Below are 21700 nucleotides of genomic sequence, written 5' to 3'. Positions count from 1 at the left end.
TGAGTTTCTCTAGGAATAACCCATCAAATGACAGTGCCACCATCTTCTCAGATCGTTTTCCACATGACTAATCTCTTCTGACCCCACACTTCATGGTGATGTCAGAAGAATTTTGAGTATACATGGTGAGCCAAAGGTGCTTTATCTACCTGAGCAGTAAGTCAGATCAGTTATTACGGTTGACAACCTATAAATAACATTGTTCATTGTTCCACCTTTTTTACATGTGTCAAAGCATTTTGAAAAATTCATCAGCATTTGCTCAGGTTTCATTAATCCTTCAACATGATACTTTTGCTCAAGGGTTTGCTGAAATGTTGTTATTGAAACTGTGTTGTCAGTACATTGCGGGAAATGCTTGGAGTGAAGAATTTTCTGCTTGGCATTAATGAACCTGATGAGCATCCCCTATAGGAGCACAGAAACCTAACAGAATAGCCCTCAGGACAATATGTGGGGAAGAATTGGTCTGGTTGCAAAATGTAGTGAAATTGTAAATGTGTTCATGAAAATGTCCTCTGGTCACTATCTAGTAATATTATAAACATGTTTAAAAATGCATTTATGATTTCACTAGAAATTCCAACTGAGGAAAATCTTCAGAAATTATGGTATTGCTGCCAAGTAACCAGAGCAATTTGGTTTGCAAAGTATTGCAGAGTCTGGTGCAGATTAATAAATTATGCACACCATGCTTCAAGAGTTTCAAAATTTGCTGAAACTACAACTTGCATAGATAAGATTTACCTGGTCTGGTATCTCTCATAAATCCCCTAAACCAGTTTTATAAAACCGAGTCTATCTCATTTGCACGAGCAATAAATCACAGAGAAAACTTGTGGATTTTCTTTGTTTTTCCCTAATATCCCCTTACTCTTTCACTCAGTGGACGATTCTGTAATCCCAAGCCTTAGTGCGATTTTTTTTTTTATATAACTGTTGGACCGTATGTGGCAGGCCAGAACTGACTAGCCTGTCGCTTTCCCAACCTCCCCTAAGGAACCAGGATGAAATCAGGAACTTGTTACACGGTGTATCGTAGTCAGTAAATGGCAGTTCATGTCTATTACTGCAGTCAAACTCTTGAGTTCTCAACAACACATGTCTGTTTCAAGATGATTAAAGGCAAACTATAAATAGATCATACCAAAAAATGCATTTTTACAAAAAGTGTTTCTTTTCCAATATTGGTATATATGAGATAACAACATTGTAAAATAAATGCAAATAAAGTTAAATAAGTCCTCCAGTTTCAGACAATGTGACTCTTAGTTTTAATGGGCTGGTTCAGTAAAAGAGCAGAATAGGTATCTTTTCCTGAGCCTTTTATAGTCTGTAGTGAAAGCTACTTCACAATGGATCTACTGTAAAAAAAAAAGTTTATAGACACCAGTGTAAAAGTTAACTTACATATTTTAAACAAAGGAGCCAAGTGCCAAAAGATGACTCATGCCCCCAAGTTCACAGGTCACTAAGAAATATCCATGAAAGGCATACTTATTGCATCGATGTGTGTAAGTATACTGCAGCATAAACATTAATAACATAGTTCCAGTTGAAAAGCTAGCAGCAGCACAAGCATGATGGACTGAATGGCCTCTTTTCATTTATGATTTCTTGGACTAAAATTCATACTCTGTCCAGTTCAGATGCAAGATTATGTTGGCAAAAAGGTGAAGAAAAAGATTGAGCGCATGGCCTGTTGCAAACTACATGAAGGACACTTCTTGAGGTTTGAGTTTGTAGCCGTACCTTTAATGCTGAAATACTAAACTCCTCCATTTCATTTTTTAAATCTTCAGATGAATATCTCTATGCTGGGACATCCTCTGATTTTCTTGGGATAGACACAGCTCTATTTCGCTCCCCCATACATCACCTGGAAAATCAATATATTCGCACAGAACACAACAATCCTCTTTGGTTAAGTGGTATGTCAGACTGAAGCTTGCTGCAAGTTAACAAATTCAGTGTGTTTGACAAACTTCATTCATTTCCCTTTGGCAGCTAAATAGTCCTTAAAACATTTGAAATGGTATATTAGGTTCTGAACCTCTAACTTTGTTTCAAAGTCAGTTGAATCATGTTTTATGCAGTAGGCTGAAGCAGACTTATATGAAAGAGGCCCCGTCAGTACTGTGCCTTGGAGCAGTAACCCAAGGTTTCATCCACATGGTGAGTTCTTGATCTCATTTTAGGGAGGCATGAAAGTGAGGCACTCCCTCAGGGAGAAAAAGGATAAGAAAACTCGAGTTCAGAACCTCACTGATTTCACACATCTCCAGCAGGGTGACCCATGTTTAACCATGAGCAGAGACTTCGAAACACGTTACCTCCCTCTCCTATTGGATGGGTAACAGTGTGCAGCACAGGAGAATCTAAAGATTGGCAAAGCACTGGGAATTCTAGGAATGCTAGATTGTGCCCACAGCTTAGTTCATCCAGTTGCTTAATTCTGATAAACTACCCATTCATACCGAATAACACATTTCAAGAATACACTTAAACACTTTTATGTTATGTATTGTATGCAATTCTGATATTTAACTCTAATAATTCCTAATTTATATTTATTGTTTAAAGGGAATCATCTCTTTGGAAGATAGACGTAACAAATTACTCCCCACAAACAATTAGAAAAACTTGTATTTATTTGGTTTGTTGATTCTCTTAGAGAGATCAAGGACTAGTAATTGGTTTGCACCTGACCTTGGGCATGAACCCAGCGGCAAACGGGAACCGGTGCACTGAAACTGATGAGCAAGAGGACCACACAAAAGTGGCCCTCTTGCATCATCAGGACGCGACTGGCATGTTGGGGATGCCAGTCACAGCTCCAGAGGCAGCTCGCCAGTCTCACAGAAGATGATGATCCGCCAACAAGGACGCCGGCAACGGTGAGTCTGGGGGGCGGGGAAGGGGGCACGAGCAGTGGCTGGCAGCATCCCACGGTTTTAATATGGAGCTAGAAGGAGCATTTCGTCTCCTTGTGGATCCATATTCAGGTGCGTAAAAATTTCTGACTGACTTTTTTTTGTAGGCAGCCTCCAGCAGTCCCTTTTAAGGAATGCTGGTTGGGCTGTGCCACACCTGAGGGAACTTACCACAGCAAGCACGGTGCATGCTACATTCAGGCGCCAACCAATTTCAAGAAGGAGCCTGAAATAGGCATTAGGCCCCTGATTTGTATAAGCAATGGGCCAAATGCCTGCTTCAGACGGGCACCCTGGATGACAACAGGGCACCCTAATCAATGACGTGGCGAAGAATGAGCCTGCACATGCCGGTTGGACCCTTCAGTGGCCATTTTCACCATAAAAACAGACGTTGCACGATCCAAATTCTAGGTCATATATAATTTTGAGATAGCTACTTTTCTGATTAATATCATAGGTTCTTTAATGAACAGCTTTGGCTCTCCTTGTGGGAGTACGGGACCAGCATCTTTCAGAGTTGCAAATGAATTATAAAGTAAAGTACTAGCCAGGATTTGGCTGGGATGGATGCTGATCCATACCTCCCCAAGACTAGCTGATCACTGATTTCTGCCGTATAGGTCAGTGGCGTTTTAGGCCCTCAGCAGATAGTTGGGCAGTAATAACAACAAACAATTTAATTTGTTTTATAAAGTTTATAATAAATATATTCCCCCTGTAGTAATGATCTCCTTCAACATTATTCAATACTGTAGAATCCATTCATTGTTCAATTTTAACATTCTCAGATTACAACTGTGATCAATATTCCCATGTCATTTGGGTGAGGATCTCCTGTGGTGTTGCTCTCTTGTATCTTCCAGCAACAGTCTCTCTGCATCTCCCCCACCCTCTAATTCTTTCTGTCTTCCTTCTGTTGCTATCTTTGTTTCTTCTATCTCTCATGAACTTTGGAGGTAATTTTATGAGCCTGCGCCTACGTTTCTGATGTGCACTCCTGGCGGTCAAAGCTCCCTAGTGGGAGAGTGGGCTCATAGAATTACTCCATTTGTATCTTCCTTTCTTTTCCCTGCTTTCTCCTCTTTCTTTTTCTCTTTTTGTATGTCTCTCATTCTCTTTTTTTCCTTTCAACAACCAAGCTCACCTTTTATCTCGAGCCAAGCTTGGGATGTAACTTTCTGAGCAACGTAAATAAACTTGCCTCTGTGGCTATGAAGGAGGGAGCCAAGGCATGTGAAGAGTCGGGAGGGCGGAGCTGAGCTTAGTTTGAGAAGGAGCACAGTGCAAGAGCTGGTGCTGCTGGAGTAAAACTGGGGGTCAGGGATTGAACTGGAAAGTGGTGCGAGACTAAGGCTGGGGCTGGGAGGGACTCAGTGGGAGAGGAGGGGCCTGAATTTATAACCACACGCCTAGAAGCATAATCGAGGACTGGGTCTGGGGCTGTGGCTGGGTGAGAGCCAAGTCTGTAGAGGTCAGCAAGCAGAGTTGGGAGAGAAGCCAATCTGATGAGGCTAACGAATAGTGCTTGAGCCCAGGGAAGAAAATGTATCCAGGGGAGTCAGGTACTGGGTCTGCTCCATCCAGGCTGCCTGGAAGGGGTGAATGGAGAGGTTGAGTGCTAGGGTCTGCTGCCTAGGCTCAGCAAGGGTTGGGGTGGGACAAAGGCTTGGAAGCTTGCAGGGAAACAGAAGAATATTAGTGGAGCTGGAGGATAGGAATTAGTTTATCTTGGCCATGTGTTCAATCATGCAGTTATGGTCACATGATTACCACAGACCAATCAGATTGCTAAAAATCTGTTTCCCTGCAAGCTTTCAAGCCTTTGTCCCACCCCAACCCTTGCTGGGCCTAGGCAGCAGACCCTAGCACTCAACCTCTCCATTCACCCCTTCCAGGCAGCCTGGATGGAGCAGACCCAGTACCTGACTCCCCTGGATACATTTTCTTCCCTGGGCTCAAGCACTGTTCGTTAGCCTCATCAGATTGGCTTCTCTCCCAACTCTGCTTGCTGACCTCTACAGACTTGGCTCTCACCCAGCCACAGCCCCAGACCCAGTCCTCGATTATGCTTCTAGGCGTGTGGTTATAAATTCAGGCCCCTCCTCTCCCACTGAGTCCCTCCCAGCCCCAGCCTTCGTCTCGCACCACTTTCCAGTTCAATCCCTGGCACTTTTTTTAACAATGTGATTCTGATTTTATATAATGCATTAATGTTTTTTCAAGTTTATTTTGGTACTAAACTAAATTAAGTAACATAATATGTTGTCATTTGTATTTTTCTCTTCAGACCCCAAGTTTATTGGGATGTACCCCATCTCTGACACCTCCAATGAAGATGATGATAAAATATATATTTTTCTAAGAGAGACAGCACTGGATACTACACGCTCTGAGAAGGCCATTTATTCCAGAGTAGCCAGAGTTTGTAAGGTTGGTTTGTAAAAATGTGAAAGTTGTTTTCGATTGATATTTATCAGTGATTTTTTTTTCTTGTGTTGAGGAATGGGACAGTTTGCTCCACTTTTATCAGGAGTGTTTCCTTCAGGCACTGCAAGATTAGTCATATGATAACCTGATCCAGAGCAAAACTTCTTTATTTATCCAATAAGCCCAAACCTCTATCCCAGAAGAACACCCCCAATAAAACTAATGTGAAATCTTCCATTTCCTACTCCAGTCATCCACAGCACCTGAGTGAGACTACAAATTTAGTGTTAATTTGCATCAAATTGTGGGCAGTTTTGAGCTATGGGCCCATGCCAACTAGAAACTGGGTAGAAACTGTCCAACCTCATCTCATTATACTAACTGCAAGGTTCTATGTGAGAAGACCTTCATTCATCAGTCTGGGCTAGGGGTGACAGGATAGTGTGTTAACTCACTACAATATATAAAGTGGGTAGAATCCACCATTAGTTTACAAAAAACAACCTTGTTTTTTGGAATGCTGTAGTGTCAGAACGTGCCCTAAAATTTTCTTGTAGTTTTGTACATTTAATATCATTCTCCTCTTGTGCAAATACAAAATTGAGTGTAACATTAGTAGTGAAAACTTGTATGTATTGTCAAGGATAGCACTGGCTTCCAATATTCATTGTTGTTGAACCATCTGCTCAATGAATAATCTTCTCTTCAAATTTACAGTGTTATCCAACCCCTAAAAGTAGGTTAGCTTCACCAGATACATATCTGGGCTGCATCACATCACTAGCCAGTGGGAGAGTAATAACTCCATATTTTTACTGAAGTTTCTCACTTCCATAAAGTCTGCTTTGCCAGGAAATGAGACAGTGTTCAGTTGAGAGCAAGCATAAGAGAATAAAAATAAAAGCAAGAGTGAAATAAATAGCATTGGAAACGTAATAATAGAGGGAAAGAAACAAAGAACTTTATGTATGTGGCACCTTATCACGTTCATTAGAAACATCCCAAAGCACTTCAAATGTAATGAATTATTTTGAGATGCATTTATTGTTTCTGTGTAGGCAAATTGACAACAATGTCTCAAACAGCAATGAGTTGAATGACCAACTAATCTGTTTTTGGTGACGTTGGTTGAAGGAAGAATTTAGCCAGGACAATTTGCTGCTTATCTTCGAACAGTGCTATGGGATCTTTAACATCCACGTGAACCACCAGAAAGGGTCGTGGTTTAATATCTCATCTGAAGAGTGGCATCTTTGATAATTTCAGTGCAGCGCTGAAGGAGTACTGCATTATCAAATGCTGGAGTGGGGTTTGAACTGACCACTTTCTGATTCAGAGAGGAGGAGAGTGCTATCAACTGAGCAAAGTCCCAGAGAGAGAGAGAGAGAATGAGAATCAGAATCAGGCAGGAAAATTGAGGGAGAAAAAATACTAGAGAGCTGAAAATGGAAGAGCAGGGTAAGAGACATCTTCAGAGAGATACGTGAAAGAGGAAAAAATGGAAAACGAGAGAGAGGATTGTTGGGGGGAAAAAAGTAAGATAACTGAGACATTCATTGACTTCTCCATCAGTTCAGTGTCCGTGCCTCTGTATTAAGCCAGCAGGAAGTACATTAATCTACAAAGTTGTGAAGCTTCCAAAGTACCTGGGAGGACAAATTGGTTTGTGCCCATTTTCAGGTGCACGCTACACGCACCGGAAGAGGCCAGCCTGAGGACCACCCGAAATTGCTCCTTGGGTCTCGTAATATTTCAGGCGAGCTATTGGCACCTGCCATGCCTCCAGAGGCAGCTCGCTCGTGTCGAATGATCCAATTTTGGGCCACCTGACTCGTCGGCAAGTGGTCCTCTGGTAAGTGCTGGGGATGGGAGGGGAACGGGATGGGTGCGATCGTGGGACATCAGCGGCCCTCAGGAATGCCGTGGAGCTGGGAGGAGGCGCTCCTGGTACCATAACAAACTTTTTTTTAAAAAAAGAAAAATGCTTCACTTGCCTTTTTGGTGGTGTCTGCTTGCTAGCTCGCATCCAAACCTGAGTGACACAGGCCCAGCGATTTGCTCCGATCAGGCCATCCCAATTTCCCAGAGGGGTCCTAAAACAAACGTTATGCCCCTCATTGGTAAATACCAAAGGGCCTAACAGCTGTTTCGTCCGGCCGCCCCAGAAGCCTGAAAAATGACCAGATGCCTTTCAGGTGACCTTGGACCCCAAAATGGTTGTTGATCCCCAAAATTAGCCCTCGTTGCATTCATTTTAATGCAGTCCGATTTTTACCCCCTGGTCTGCTAATTGCATCAGTAGGTATTAACAGATTTGATAGAAATAAATCTTTATATAACTTATACATTTGAAAACTAATGAGATAATGTCCTACAAAATATGATGACACCTACCCTTTAATAGCATGGCGAATATAAGTTGGCTAGCAGTATCTTACAAAGCAGGAACACACTGAAGGGGCTTGAAGTAGCGTTCAAGCAATTTACAAATGTCATCTGCAAACTGAGTGTACTTTAAATATGCTCTTAGACATTGTTTATTTGTATAGTGTAGATATTTTTCTATTGCTTACCTTCTCTGAACTTTAACATCTGAATTTCAGTGCCCAAAGTTGTTCTTTTCTGATCGGAGCTATCCCCCATCATTGTGGCCACAAAGTTTTTTTATCTATGGTTCCACGGAGCATGATTAGAAGAGAGGGGTCTGAATTTACTCTGGTGGGAGTCTGGCAGAAGCCACTGGAAAAAGATAAGGACCTGATTACGTCAGGTCGTGGTTGACTCCAGGAGTTCCCTGGTCGGTCTTATAAGGTCGGAGCCTCCGCCCACCCCTTACGATGCCAAGGGGATGGAGCTGGGTGCGGGGACTGCCGAAGCCAGGTCATCCCTAGCTTAGAAGGAGCTTGGGGTGTTGCTGGAGGCTGGCAAACTGAGACAGATGAAGCGTACTGGCCTTCAGATGGGCGCACTGGGCGGAGAGGAGGAGTCCAGGCAAGAGGTTATGACTTCAACCCCTGAAGAAAGGAGAATTAAAAAAAAAAAAAATTTACACAAAGGGCTGAAGCGGAGATAGCTGGAGTCTTGGGAAGGGGGGGGCCTGGGAATCTTCTCACCCCTGATGGAAGACAGGGGGTGGATTTTCCATCCGCATGTGACCAACAAACGGCAGATATACACCCTTAGTGGCATAGGCGCCACCAGCTCATTGCCCTCCCACTGACCAGGCAAACTCTGGCAGGGTCAACGCTGGGCGGCACCAGTGGGCATGATCCCAGCATGACTGCTCTTGCTCCGTTGACACTACTTCGTCAGAAGTGTGGTGGAAACCCTCACCCATACCCACAAATGGGGATCCACCGCACTTGCGGCAAAGTAACGTTGCGGACCTCCGAGGAATTTCCCAGACAAGGTATTATAACCTTATGATACTAAACCAGGGGTATAATGAGGTCAGGAAGAATAGCTTTAAAGAGAAATATAACTCAGGGTTAGTAGTGAGAAACACTCCTGTTTGTTATAAACTGTTTGTTATAACCAATACAGTACACAAATCACCCTGAACATTTCTTTAAATCTAAGTTGTCCCGTCAAAAGAAAATAAAGTGCATTTCCCTCTTGTTTCTGGTGAGATTTTACTCCAGTAAATTTACCTTGAGATGATATTTGATTTTGTTAATTAAATTCAGTCAAAACAGACAGAATCAACCTTTTCAATACTGACAATCCAGTAAGTTCTATGTTCTTTCAGTCCATATAATGAACATTGCTTTCTGAGGGAATTATGCTCAATTTTTCAGTCTTCTGTTAATAACATCTTCAGAGTAATAAAAATATATTCACAACTTAAGAATAAAATCAGAATCCAAAGCCATTCCAAATTTTGAACATTAGCTCTTATCCTCCCTTTTCTGTCTCTCCCTTTTAGATGTCAGCGGCCCCTTCTAAAAACCGCCTGCTGTAATTGAAATGCTTCCGTGACTGATATATTGTTTCAATAGTATGTCATGGACAGACAGATAGGAATATGGATAGTTTTATGCACTAAACTTGGAACCAGACCAGAGGCTAGTAAAGGGTCACTGCCATACCATGTAAGTTATTCGTGATGTTTTAAAGTGTTTCCACATGTCAAAGGAGTCTTGCAGGACCCCAGTGAAGAGGCAGAAATCCGACGATTGTTAGAATTCTGGAATACTTATTAAAATGGTGAACTTCTGGAAAACCTTAAGGAAAATAGGTTTAAGCTGTAAAATACTGAGATAATAAAACTCAGTCTCATTTTGATATCAGCCAATTGACCTTGTCTGTCCTGGATGATTGTAAGACAACCTATCCATACATCAAAATTCGTGGTTTGGAAGTCGACAGGGGACAATGAAAGCGTGGGCGGGAGGGAGTTATTTTTGGCACGTAATCTCCTCCTTTGATCAGGTTTAATAATGCGTACCCCCACCACATTGCTGAATCAGGCTGCTTTCCTTCAGTCAGGATGGGCTCAGGCAATGAACAAACAAATAAAATATCATAATTTATTATTTTAAAGTGTTAACTTTTTAACCAGTGACATGTTTTTCACAACAAAATAAAATTGAAGAACCATGTCTCAATTTTTCTTTTTAAAGTTTCAGATCAGGTGTGAAATTTTGATTAAAGACAATAAAAAATTGTTTTTTGGCACCACAGACACTGCCAGAAGGATTCATTCATTTCCAGCGACTCGCTGTTACTCAAACATTAAATGAACTGCATAATGGGCTCTATTTTAGCGCCCACTATCGCGTCCGTTCCTGGCGGGGTGGAGGCTCTGAAAATCGGGGAATCCCGGAGCGGGTTGGGAGCCCGGCTCCAACCCGCCCACGTCCGGGTTCCGCGCCGACGTGCGCCCGCAGCCCCCGCATGTGGGACTCCGGTAGGCAATTAAAGCCACTTAAGAGTATTTACCTTGCTATTTCAGGTTATTAACAGACCTGATTAAGGGAATATTTCAGGAGGGGTGGTATTTTAGAAACAACTGGGACTGTTTCCCATGCTGGGGGAAACACTCCCAGTTGAAATGGACGTGTTGCAGCTATCAGCCTGTGGTAGCTGCAAAGGTCCATTTGACAGGTGGGGGTGGTGGGGAGACCCTCACTCATTGCAGGAGGCCACTCTGTCACTTGGGACAAAGTTTGGCCTCCACCACCCTCCTCCTAACAATCAAATTCACCAACTTGCACACTTACCCCGGGGTCCAGAGACATGTACCTACCTTGCGGACCCCTTCAGATGTACATCTTCCGGATGGGGGCCGTCGTAGCTGCAGTCATGACCTCCCCGGAGGGCAAACAGCCTCGCCGGCCAAGCCGGCCACCTCTGACACGTGGAGCTCCACAACACAGTGCTGTGACACATCCACCTGCACAGCAGGAGGGAGGGCAACCGCAGAGAGAGATGCTTCGCAGGAGACACTACCCTCGCCACAGGGTCCACAGACTGAGGCTCAGCTTCCTGGACCTCTCTGAGCAGCAGTGCACACGGAGGCTCAGAGTCACTCGACATGTAGTCATGGACATCTGCAGCCTCCTTCATGCCGAGCTGCTCTTGGCTGGCCCGAGCACCATCTTCTTACCTGTCCCTGTCAAAGTCACCATTGCCCTCAACAACTTCTCCTCCGCATCCTTCCAGGGTGCAACCGGGGACATCGCCGACGTCTCTCAGTCATCTGCACAAAAGAGCCCTGCAAATACACCTACACCCATTGGAGCGCCTCCTGCACTGTATGGAGGTGGGCGATATGTTGGTGGTGCAGGTGACCTCCTCTGCCACCTCGAGCCAGCCCTTCCTGGTGGCAGAGGCAGGCCGCTTCCTCCCGCCCGCCGGGGGGAAGGTCTCTGTCCGCCCCTCCTCACCCCATCTAATGATATCTGGAGTGAGGCATCATTAAACTGGGAGCAACCTTCCCCCTGGGCTGCCCCATGCTGTATTTTTTCCTCTTTGTTGCAGCATCATTCAGTGGAGGACTGCCCCTTTAAATAGAGCTCCTCCAGCTGACAGACCTTACTGCGCATATGCAGTCCACCCGATGCGCAGATCAGCAGTGGGGAACCCGGAAGACCAGGTAAGTGGATCCAATTAGGCTGCGATTGCGCGCGGGGCAGACTGATTTCACCGGGCGCGTTACCCACGCGCCCAATAGCCCCCCCCGCCGCAAACCCGCATCCCTGGCAATATCAAGCCCAATATGTCTGAAAGAGGACTAAAGGTTTTTCTTTCCCAGTTTCTGGAAAAACAAATCTCTTGCCAACCAAGCCTAATTTCCTTTTTTGCTCCAATTTTCTCCCCATAATTTTTTCTCTCCTACAGTATTCAGTGTTTTGGAAAACATCTAAAGAGAAAGGAGGACCTGGAGCTGTACAGCCATAAAACAAATGCAAATATTCAATGGGCAATGTAAAGTTCCAGCTATCCTTTCCCTTGTGTGAACAACATAGTAACATCTCTCTGCCTCTTTCATGCTAAGAGTTGTCAATCTTGCATAGCTCTGAGGGAGCTTTTTGTGAGTCATGGATGCCATTTATATAGTATATGCTGATTCTGGATGATCAGTCAATTAGTTTGCTATGGTTACATCAGAATTGTTGGCGACCATATCATGCATTGGTGACATATGAAGTATGCTGGCTGTTACACTCTACAATTATGGCTTTTGTCAGCAAAAAAAAGGTGAATATGAAGTTAACAGAATATACTATATAAAAAAATAGATAATTGAGTTACTTCAGAAGGTTATAAATAGCTCAAGCTTCACTCTCATAGTTATGACTCAAGTAAATGACTTGGCATGGTGTGACATCTTGCGACAGATCCCATTAATTTCTGCACTTGCTGCATTAGCACGAATTGCTTTACAGTTATTGGAATTTTCCATAAAACGTCCTGCATGCAGTGAGAATGCTTGTTTCTGAGTAGACGTGATCAATAACAGATCAGTTGCCCTATTTATGACATTGTCTGAACTCCTTTGAGATTATTGCCTCAATACGAAAGACGATGTATCAGATTTTTGTTTAAGTAGGAAGCTCTGTTCCAATAATATGTCTCACCCAGGGATCTCACTCCCAGCTGATGAACTTCATGATATAATGGACACATTGGCCCTGAGATTCTGCAGGGTGTTTACCGGTATGTAACTCCATTGGGAGACCAGCAGAACTTCTCCCAGAGAAACAGCGCAAACAACCATTTTCATCTGTTTCTCTCGGTGGTATCGTTGGCCTCCTGCCGGAATTACAGTGGGAGGCTTGTAGGAGCCCTGTAGAATTTCAGGGTCAATTATCTATGGGACCATAAAGTTCTTGTAAACTAGCTTGCCAAGCTATTTTACACTTGGATCGGAATTCTTAGTTGGAACCAGTTGACTGATTGTATATATCAGATGTGTAATGTGCTGGGAAAGCTGGAAGAGGGCTGAATCTGGATGTAACAAAGCTGCATACTTTCACGATTACAATTTGCTCAGCTAGAATCAGAGTGGGAAACTCAAGAATCTTGGACAGATGATAGAGGTCAAGGTAGACATTGCTCTGGGTGTGATGTCTCTTCCTACACTCATCCACGATTGCTCGGATTCGGTTTGATCAGCCCCTCCCCCCCCTACCTGCTGTCCATTGGAAGCGCTTGGAAGTGAGGATTTAACCTGCCATTATAAAGGCTTCTTTTATTTGGTCCTCCATCTTGAGTGTCATTAAAGCTAACAGCATTTCAGTGTTCAGTATCCTCAGATAATCTTGGTGCACAATTGATTAATTAAAACTGGACGGTCTGTACTTACAGCCTCTTAGTCTAACCTAAAAATAAGGGCCCTGCATTTTCTCGTGGTTTTGGGCACACTGAGGCCATTATTGGGCCAAGAAAGATCTAGAGGGGGATGAAAATTGGGATGGGCCTGTTTATACCTTATCCCCACCCCATTTTGGTTGTGCCAGTGTGTCCTGAAACAGTGGGCCTAGCAGTTCTGGCATCTATCCCCTTTGGTGGTGACATCAGGGAAAGAGACATACGAACAGGAGTTGGCCATTCAGCCCCTTCAGCCTGTTCCACCATTCAATTAGATCATACCTCAACCCATTTACCCGCCTTTGCTCCATAACCCTTGATACCTTACATAATAAAAATCTATCAATCTCAGTCTTGAAAATTTCAATTGATCCAGCATCCACAGCCTTTTGGGGGAGAGAGTTCCAGATTTCCACTGAAGAACAAAAGAACTTGCATTTATACAGTGCCTTTCACCACCTCAGGACATCCCAAAACACTTTACAACCAATGAATGACTACACTTCAAAAGTACATGTTGTAATGTAATAATACCCTTTGTGTGAGAAAGAACTTTCTGATTTCACTCCTGAACGAAATAGCTCTAATTTTAAGAGCGTGTCCCCTTGATCTGGATTCCCCCACCAGAGGAAATAGCTTCTCTGCATCTACCCTATCAAATCCTTTTATCATTTTAAACACCTCAATTAGATCGCCCCTTAACCTTCTAAACTCAAACTCAAAGGAATACAAACCAAGTTTATGAAACATGTCCTCATAACTTAATCCTTTAAACCCTGGTATAATTCTGGTAAATCTACGTGGTACCCCGTCAAAGGCCAATATATCTTTCCTGAGGTTTGGTGCCCAAAACTGAACACATTACTCCAAATGGAGTCTGACCAAGGCTCTGAACAACTGAAGCATAACTTCCTCATTTTTGTATTCCAACCCCCTTGAGATAAAGGCTAACATTCTATTAGCATTTTTGATTACTTTTTGTACCTCTGCACTAGTTTCTAATGATCTGTGTATACCTGAATCCCTTTGCTCCTCTGCAGTTCATAGTCTCTCACCATTGAGAAAATATTCTGATGTCTTTCTTGGATCCAAAGTGGATGACCTCACACTTCGCCACATTGAACTTCATTTGCCATAGTTTTGTCCAATCACTTAGTCTGCCTCTGTTCCTTTTGTAACTTCCTCCTCCCATCCACACAACTTACCGTGCCTCCTAACTTGGTGTCATCTGCAAACTTGGATATACAACTATTTATTCCTTCATTCAAGTCATTAATATATAATGAAAAGCTGAGGCAGCAGTATAGATCCAATCGGAGAATGTTCCATATCCCTACTCTCTGTCTCCTACTTCACAACTAATTACTACCCAATGTCACAAAGTTATCTCCAGTTCTGTGCTATTTCATTTTTGCTAATATTCTCTTGTGCAAAACCTTATCAAATGTCTTCTGGAAGCCCACATAGACAACATCCATAGACACTCCTGCATCCACTATGCTAGTGACCGTAAAAAAATCAATTACATTAGTCAGACATGACCTACCCTTCACAAATCCATGCTGATTATTTTTGATCAGGTCATATTTGTCCAAGTACCTGGTCAGTCTATTTCTGCTGAGAGATTCCAGTAACTTCCCAAAAATTCTTTTAAACTAATGCGTGTGTGTGTGTAGTTACTTGGTTTCTCCCTCCCTCCCTAAATAATGGAGTGACATTTGCAATTTTACAATCCAAAAGCACAATTCTAGACTATCTAGAACGTAGAGAGTTTTGTAAATTTATGACTAGTGCACTTGCAATTTTCTCACCTATTTCCTTTAATGCTTTGGGACAAAAGCCATCCTGGAGATTTGTTTATCTTAAGTCTTGTTATTTTCTTCATTACTTGGACAAAGCTATCCAATGGAATTCCCACCAGCTCTACCCCTGGTGACCCCAGCATACAGCATAGCATCTGCCAGGTGGCAAAAGTAGGAACCACCAAATTTGGGAATGTTAGTTTCCTTAGAGCAACCAGTCACTAAGCGATCAGCTGCCATAAAGAGTGACGTTTTTGGAAAAGGTCTTCTTACAAGAAAGAAGCTTTTTCAACCAGACCTACTGGCCCTCGGCCCCCACCTTATGGGCACCCCAGCAGCACCAATATTGCGCAGGCACCCATTCATTTTATGCAAGTATGCTGACCCCAGGAATTGTGGCAGAGTCTGGGGTGCTTGAGGTCAGCTGGTGGGAGTACTGCTCTACCATAGTTAAAGCAGTGCTACAGGTCCTGAGGAAATTCAGGCCTATATGTTTTATACAGAGTGCTGCTGTATGCAGATGACATTCAGTGAAGAATCGATTATATTTAACGTGCCACATCTTAAAAACGGGAGAACATTTTACACTTCAACCAATCTTTTTTATTTATTTATTACACTTGGATCTGAAGTTCTACCCAATGGTTTGCTGCACTGGATCAGGTACACATTTGTCTAGAACTGATTGCAATAAAGTATGCTGCTTTATCTGCATACTAATATCTATGGTATTGCTAGTCATTGTGTCATTGTAGCTTTAACATTTTGTTTTGACTCTGTACAGTCACGTTGGTGCAATTGGCACCCTGCTGGTTAAGTAATGTCAAATGAACTTGAGCAAATGTGATGTTAATAGTTGTCTGAAGGTCCAGAAAATAGCCCTGTCAGCTTAATAATGCAGCCAAAAGGGCATCTTTTCTGCCTAAAGCATCCTACAGCAGTATGAAGCATCCATCATTTGAAATAGGTCTGACAGTGACCTTTTAATATAGGATGATCTCAGCTTGAGAGAAAAGGCTTGAAGTTCATTTTGCTTTGTGTCACAGTATGGTATGCTTGAATTTACTGACATCATAGACGTATTGCGAGTGTCGTAACATGATAATTTGCTCGTCACAAAACTTCTGGTACAAAAGAAAGCAGTTGGAAAATATATAATTTAAGGCATAAAGCACAGAAAAAAGGTGTTGGGCAGGGCTCGGTATACAGAGAGATTTAATTCCTCCGCTCTGGGTTTCATTTTCACAACTGAAGAAGGAATAATCATTGAGCAGTATCCTCAAACCATTTGTTGAAAGTTCTCTATCAAATCACATGATCTTTCTTTGCAGGGTAATTTAAAACCATTTATTTAGCACCTTTTACTTTACATCAATGTGAAGGAAAACTCACATTTTTGTGATGAGTTATTAAACAGTTACTCTTTTTTTAAAAAAAAATTCTGACCTTCTATTTGGGGTGGGATAAATTCACTGTGTATTCTGGGAACTGGACCTTTTCCAAATTCATTGGCACCACACCCATTTTACAGGTGTAAAACAAACGCCTAAACATCCAAAATGGTGGGCGGTATGCGCACGCTCATTCCACGCCAGAAGTGCACCGCCTGCCATATTGGTAAAAGCTCCACCATAGGAATCCAGGCCCTTTGCATATGCAAATAAAGGGCTTAATTCTATGGTCAGTAGTCTCAGGCGCTTGGCAGCCAAACCAGCGGTCCTTAAAGGGACCATTGGAGACGGCCTCTGAAAGGAATGTTTTATTTTTTTACTTACCTTATTGTGGAACTGGGAGGAGCAGGCCTCTGCCAGACACCGCCTCCTCCTCCCTCCCCCCCACCCCCCCCCCCCAATTGCTTCTCTCTCCACCCCTCGCTCACCCCCCCCCCCCCCCACTCCTTGCTTACCGCCTCAGCTGGCAGCCAGGCCAGCTGATCTTTGTGTTTCCCGCGACCAGTGAGCTGCCTCTGGTGCCAGCTGATCGCCGGTAATAAACAAATGAGGCCGGTGGACCAATTTCCCATGGTCCTGCCACCGGCCTCATTAGGTGTGTGCAGAGTGCGCTGCACTGGAATCTTGCCTCAATTCAGGCACTATCCAATTTCTAGGCCATAAAGTGGAAGGGGAATTTTAAGAGGGGGTCCTGTATTAAACAAAACATTGAATAAACTTAAGTAACTTCCAGCAAAATACCGGCTGTTTTCAAAATGATGACATTTACTGGGAGAAAATAACTGAGTGGTACAAGTGTAAATGAGCCCATTCATTGAATGCTTAGTAAGGAGGTGAAAGCAGCAGCATCACATTGTGCAAACTGAGAGGTCAAAATAATGGAGCAGTAGTATGTGCAGGGTTGAGAAAAACTGGGTCAGAGGTAGGCAACTACACATTAGTTATACTTGCTGACATTCTTGTAGAAGATGTAGTAATGCTCCCTCCAGAGGCGTTTAGGAGTATATTTCTCTGGTACAAGCTAGACACAGTCTTGCAGGAAATAAAAGGTGCAGCAAAAGTTGGGGTTCTTGGACATGTAGAGAAATTCAAATTAAAACGAGGCTTAAAAGAGGCATGAGATAAATCCAGGGCTATTAATACAAAAGAAAATCAAGCAGAGTACAGAAAGAAGATAGAGGCAACAAAACGATTAGAAAAGATAAGAGGGTATGAAGGAAGGCTCAGAGGGAACATAAAGGATAATGGAGTGGATGTAATGTTTATGGATTTTCAAAAGGCATTTCATTTGGTGCCTCATAGGAGGCTTGTTGATAAAATTAAGGTACATGGTATCACAGGGAATGTGGCAGCATGGGTAGAAAGTTAGCTAAAGGACAGAACACAGAGAATGGTGGTTAGTGAATATTTTTTGGACCCGAAGGATGTAAATAGTGGTGTCCCCCTGAAATTGGCATTTAGAACATTGCTTTTCTCAATATATTTAAATGATCTGGACATGGATATAGTGGGCACAATATCAAAATTTACAGATGATACAAAAATAGGCAGCATGGATAACTGAAAAGGACTGTAAGCAACTTCAGGAGAACATGGACAGGTTAGTAGTTTCGGCAAATAAAGTCAAATGAAGTTTAATGCAGTGAAATGTGAAGTGACACAAGGCCGTTGAAAGGGTACAAAAGAGATTTGTTAAGATGATACCAGGGATGAGAGGCATTGGTTATGAGGAGAGGCTAGGGAAACTTGGACTCTTCATTAGAAGAAAGTTAAGTGGAGATGTAATTGAAGTATATAAGAATAATGAGAGCTTTAGATAAAGTAAGTTGGGAAAAATTCTATTTTTATCACGTGATGCCAGGATTTTTATAAGTATTTGGGAGATCATATAATGGGATTCTGATTCTTGTGGAAGAGAACCAGTGGCTTTGCTGGTCAGTGGGAAAAATCCAATGGCCGTGATATTTGCAGGGAGGGAGCAGGGGCACATGTTTGCAGGGGGGAGCTTTGGAAATGCTGGGAATGCGGAGGTCCTACCGAATTTAATGGCAGGACCTCATTATCATTTTTTTACTCCGCTTCCCGCCCGGCTGCCCAAATTGACAAGCTGGCTGGCTGTTGGGTGGGAAAGCATGTTATTCCTGGCCCACAAAGAGTGTTGGTAAAGCACTTAACAGTTGGAGCCAGCTACTCTCACCTCCCTTTAGCTCCCGTTTCCTACGCCCTGGGAACCCTAGCCAGCCAGCGTTAAATTTAAATGGCTGCCAAAATATCAGGAACGGAGCCTCGTTTATGTATTAGAATTACCATCTCTCCTCTCCAGACACCCCGAAACCCGCTGCGGTTAAAACAGAAGCAGGCGCGTCCACAGCGGGTTGGAGTCGGGTTTCGCACGTTTACCGAATTAACCCCCTCCCCCGCCCATCTTGGAGGGGGGGGGGTTAAAATTCCCCCCAATGTTTTAAACTGACCTATATATTACTTAACTCAGTGGCGCCTAGCTATTTCTGTCTGAGGAAATAAAGAAACATTCTGATCTCCCTTTGGATTGTTATCCAGTGTATCAAAAAACAAATGTACTGCCAATAATCAAGGACGTTTCTATCAATTGTTGGTGAGGGAAAGGGCATCCAAAACTCGGCTGATCTAAACCAGTGTACCGAGAGAGGTGGAAGAGTATGTTTTAAGGAGAGGGAGGAGCTAGAGAATGCTTGATTACAAGATAAATGTGGTTGATGCTGCCCCTTCTTAGCTCATCCATTCAGGCAAACTTGCAGTCCCCTTCACAGCATCCAACTCTCTCTCAAATAACATCAAGATTTTTGCTTGTACTACCGTTCCCAGAATTCTATTCAAAGCATTCATCCTTCTTTGCATGGAAAAAAAACTTTCTGGCATCAGTCCTAACTTTGTCTTTTGCTGCTTTGAAATAGTGCCCTCTTGTCCTGCTGTCACACTTTATCTTGAGGTGGTGCCCCAGATCTACCTTTTCTGTACCATATACTACTTATATACCTCCACACCATTTATCAGCTTATAGGTGATATTATAGAGATATATCAGTCATCTACTTTGAAGGATGAAAAACCCAAGGTTCTCCTGCCTTTCCTCGCAACTCAGTCCTCTGCTGCTGAAGATGAATTATCTAGTCCAGTTTTACACGTGGATTGGTTTGTGGGCAAAGACTTTTATTCTACACCATCTCCAAGCATTTAAAATGTATTTGACACAAGATAATAAATTAGATGAACTTACTGTTGTGATTGTAAGCCACTTTCACAGTATATCTGAGATCTATTGATGAGATGAGATCTATTGCATCTATGTGATGAGATCTATTGCTGCTGTTGCTGTTTACATTATGCTACCTAACAAACTTAAAAATAGCCTGGTCATCTGGCCATTTACACATAGAACATGTAAGGTTTGATGGGGACAAACAATCAAATGTCTCAACGGACTTGATTCCAGTGGTGAAATTGTGCTTGTCTCATTTTAACGGACTGTGCTGGTAAATTCTGGTTTCACAGTTCAATGCTTTTTCTTTCTCCTGCTCTCCAAGACCTCTAGTTTTACTGGAGAACTCTCATTGTTGCAATGGATGTTGGATAGTCCTGCCTCCATAGCATTCTCTTGTTTTCTCTCCCTTTTGGAGTAAGAAAAAAAAAGTATTCAATAATAGCACCCTCAAATCATACAGCTGGATGAGCTGTGAAGAGAAGAGAGAGAAAAAGAATGCTTTAATGTCCCTATTATGAAAAATCAGCTCTTTTTAGTGGATGCAAGTGGGGTCCAATGTTTTCAATGCCTGCTTGTATCATTGTGGGTAGTTGGAAAAGACAGAAGGCAAGAAATTTGACCTCGTCGTGCCCATTTTATGGGCATAAAATGAGCGTAACGAGTGCCAATTTCGGGGACTAACATCCTGCGTCCAAAGGACACCTGAAAGATATGACCCGATATTGGGTGGGGCCATTTTTCGGGTGTCCCTGACGGCCGCCTAAAACAGGCATTGGGCCCCTTACATATGGCTGTTTTAGGCCCCCTCACTGATATTTAATGTCACTGAGCAGAGTAGGAGCCAGGCCTGCTCTGCTTGGCACTCTGAGCAACCACCACCAAAAAGTAAGTGTTTTGTTTTGTATTTTTAAAAAAATCATTGCTATGGAGCCCGGAGGAGCAAGTCTGCTCCACCTCGCCTTTGCTGGCTGGCTGGCTCAGAGATTGTGAGGCATTGCCCCGAAAGACATACATACTACTTTTTACAAGAGTTTGGTGTAAATTGTAATGGGAATTGGATTAACCCCCTCTCTATTGAATGTGGATTCAGATAGACCTGTCCCTCTTCCCTCCCAGATAGTGTTAGATAAATGTTCTTCCTAAATAACAAGATCTGAATCTTTGCAGAAAGATATTGGAGGTCAGCGGAGTTTGATCAACAAGTGGACAACGTTTCTGAAAGCTCGTCTAGTTTGCTCAGTCCCAGGACCTGATGGCTATCAGACATATTTTGATGAGCTGCGTAAGTAAAGTTCCATTTTATTTTTCGTTCAGTGTTCATATATTCCTAGAACCCTGAAAATAGAAGGCTGATTAAACAAAGTTTATTATTTTGTCTCTTAAAATCCACATTTTATAGGCCATAATTTCTTATTTACTATAGCACGATACCAAAATAGGGCATAGGATCAATTTGTTTTTGGCAATCATTTCTTTAGCCAAATTGAATGGCTTATCCTGTTTTCACTCTGCAAAGTCATATTTCTGTCAAACTACTTTACATCAATGGTCATGCAACAAACCCAGATAGGGAAGGCTTATCAGTATTAAGAATTGAGAGGACAGCATTAACAATATCTTTATATTGATATATACGTATGAAAGTTCTTGTCGGTCTTCTGCCCAATAGATCTAAATCAGCCATATCAGGAGCAGCAAAGTGGTGCTTGAGGTATGACGCCAACTATTGTGGCGCAAAGTGGTAGGACGCAGATTCATTGCCACATTCATCAAATAACAAGTTATTGAACTCAGTCATACTATTATGGGGAGCTGGTGAGCAGAGGCCAGACTGATCCCCAGAGGAGGCATGCTTAACTTCTTGTGACTATTACGAAGCAAAATTGGCAGAAGTCTGACGGCAAATCTGTCTTCTTTGACGACTTGATTGGAATGTTGTATAGCATGGGGAGATCGGGAAAGAAAAAACCTGGGGAGAAAATAACGATATGTTTCAGAAACTATATTACTATATCTGTATATGGTAATT

General features: G+C 42.8%; 1 protein-coding gene across 1 annotated transcript in view; it reads left to right on the top strand.

Moving 5' to 3' along the window:
- LOC137344476 (semaphorin-3D-like) overlaps window positions 1-21700 on the top strand; it is a 71778-nt gene that overhangs the window by 33283 nt on the left and 16795 nt on the right. Inside the window, exons 6-8 of the mRNA XM_068007468.1 lie at window positions 1803-1931; window positions 5224-5366; window positions 20839-20953. Of these exons, the coding sequence (XP_067863569.1) occupies window positions 1803-1931; window positions 5224-5366; window positions 20839-20953 (387 nt within the window). The remainder of the gene's footprint in view (window positions 1-1802; window positions 1932-5223; window positions 5367-20838; window positions 20954-21700) is intronic.

Source organism: Heptranchias perlo, chromosome 27 (assembly GCF_035084215.1).
Source record: "Heptranchias perlo isolate sHepPer1 chromosome 27, sHepPer1.hap1, whole genome shotgun sequence".
Lineage (NCBI taxonomy): Eukaryota > Metazoa > Chordata > Chondrichthyes > Hexanchiformes > Hexanchidae > Heptranchias > Heptranchias perlo.
The sequence above is the reverse complement of the archived record's forward strand: the minus strand, read 5'-3'. Positions and strand labels throughout refer to the sequence as shown.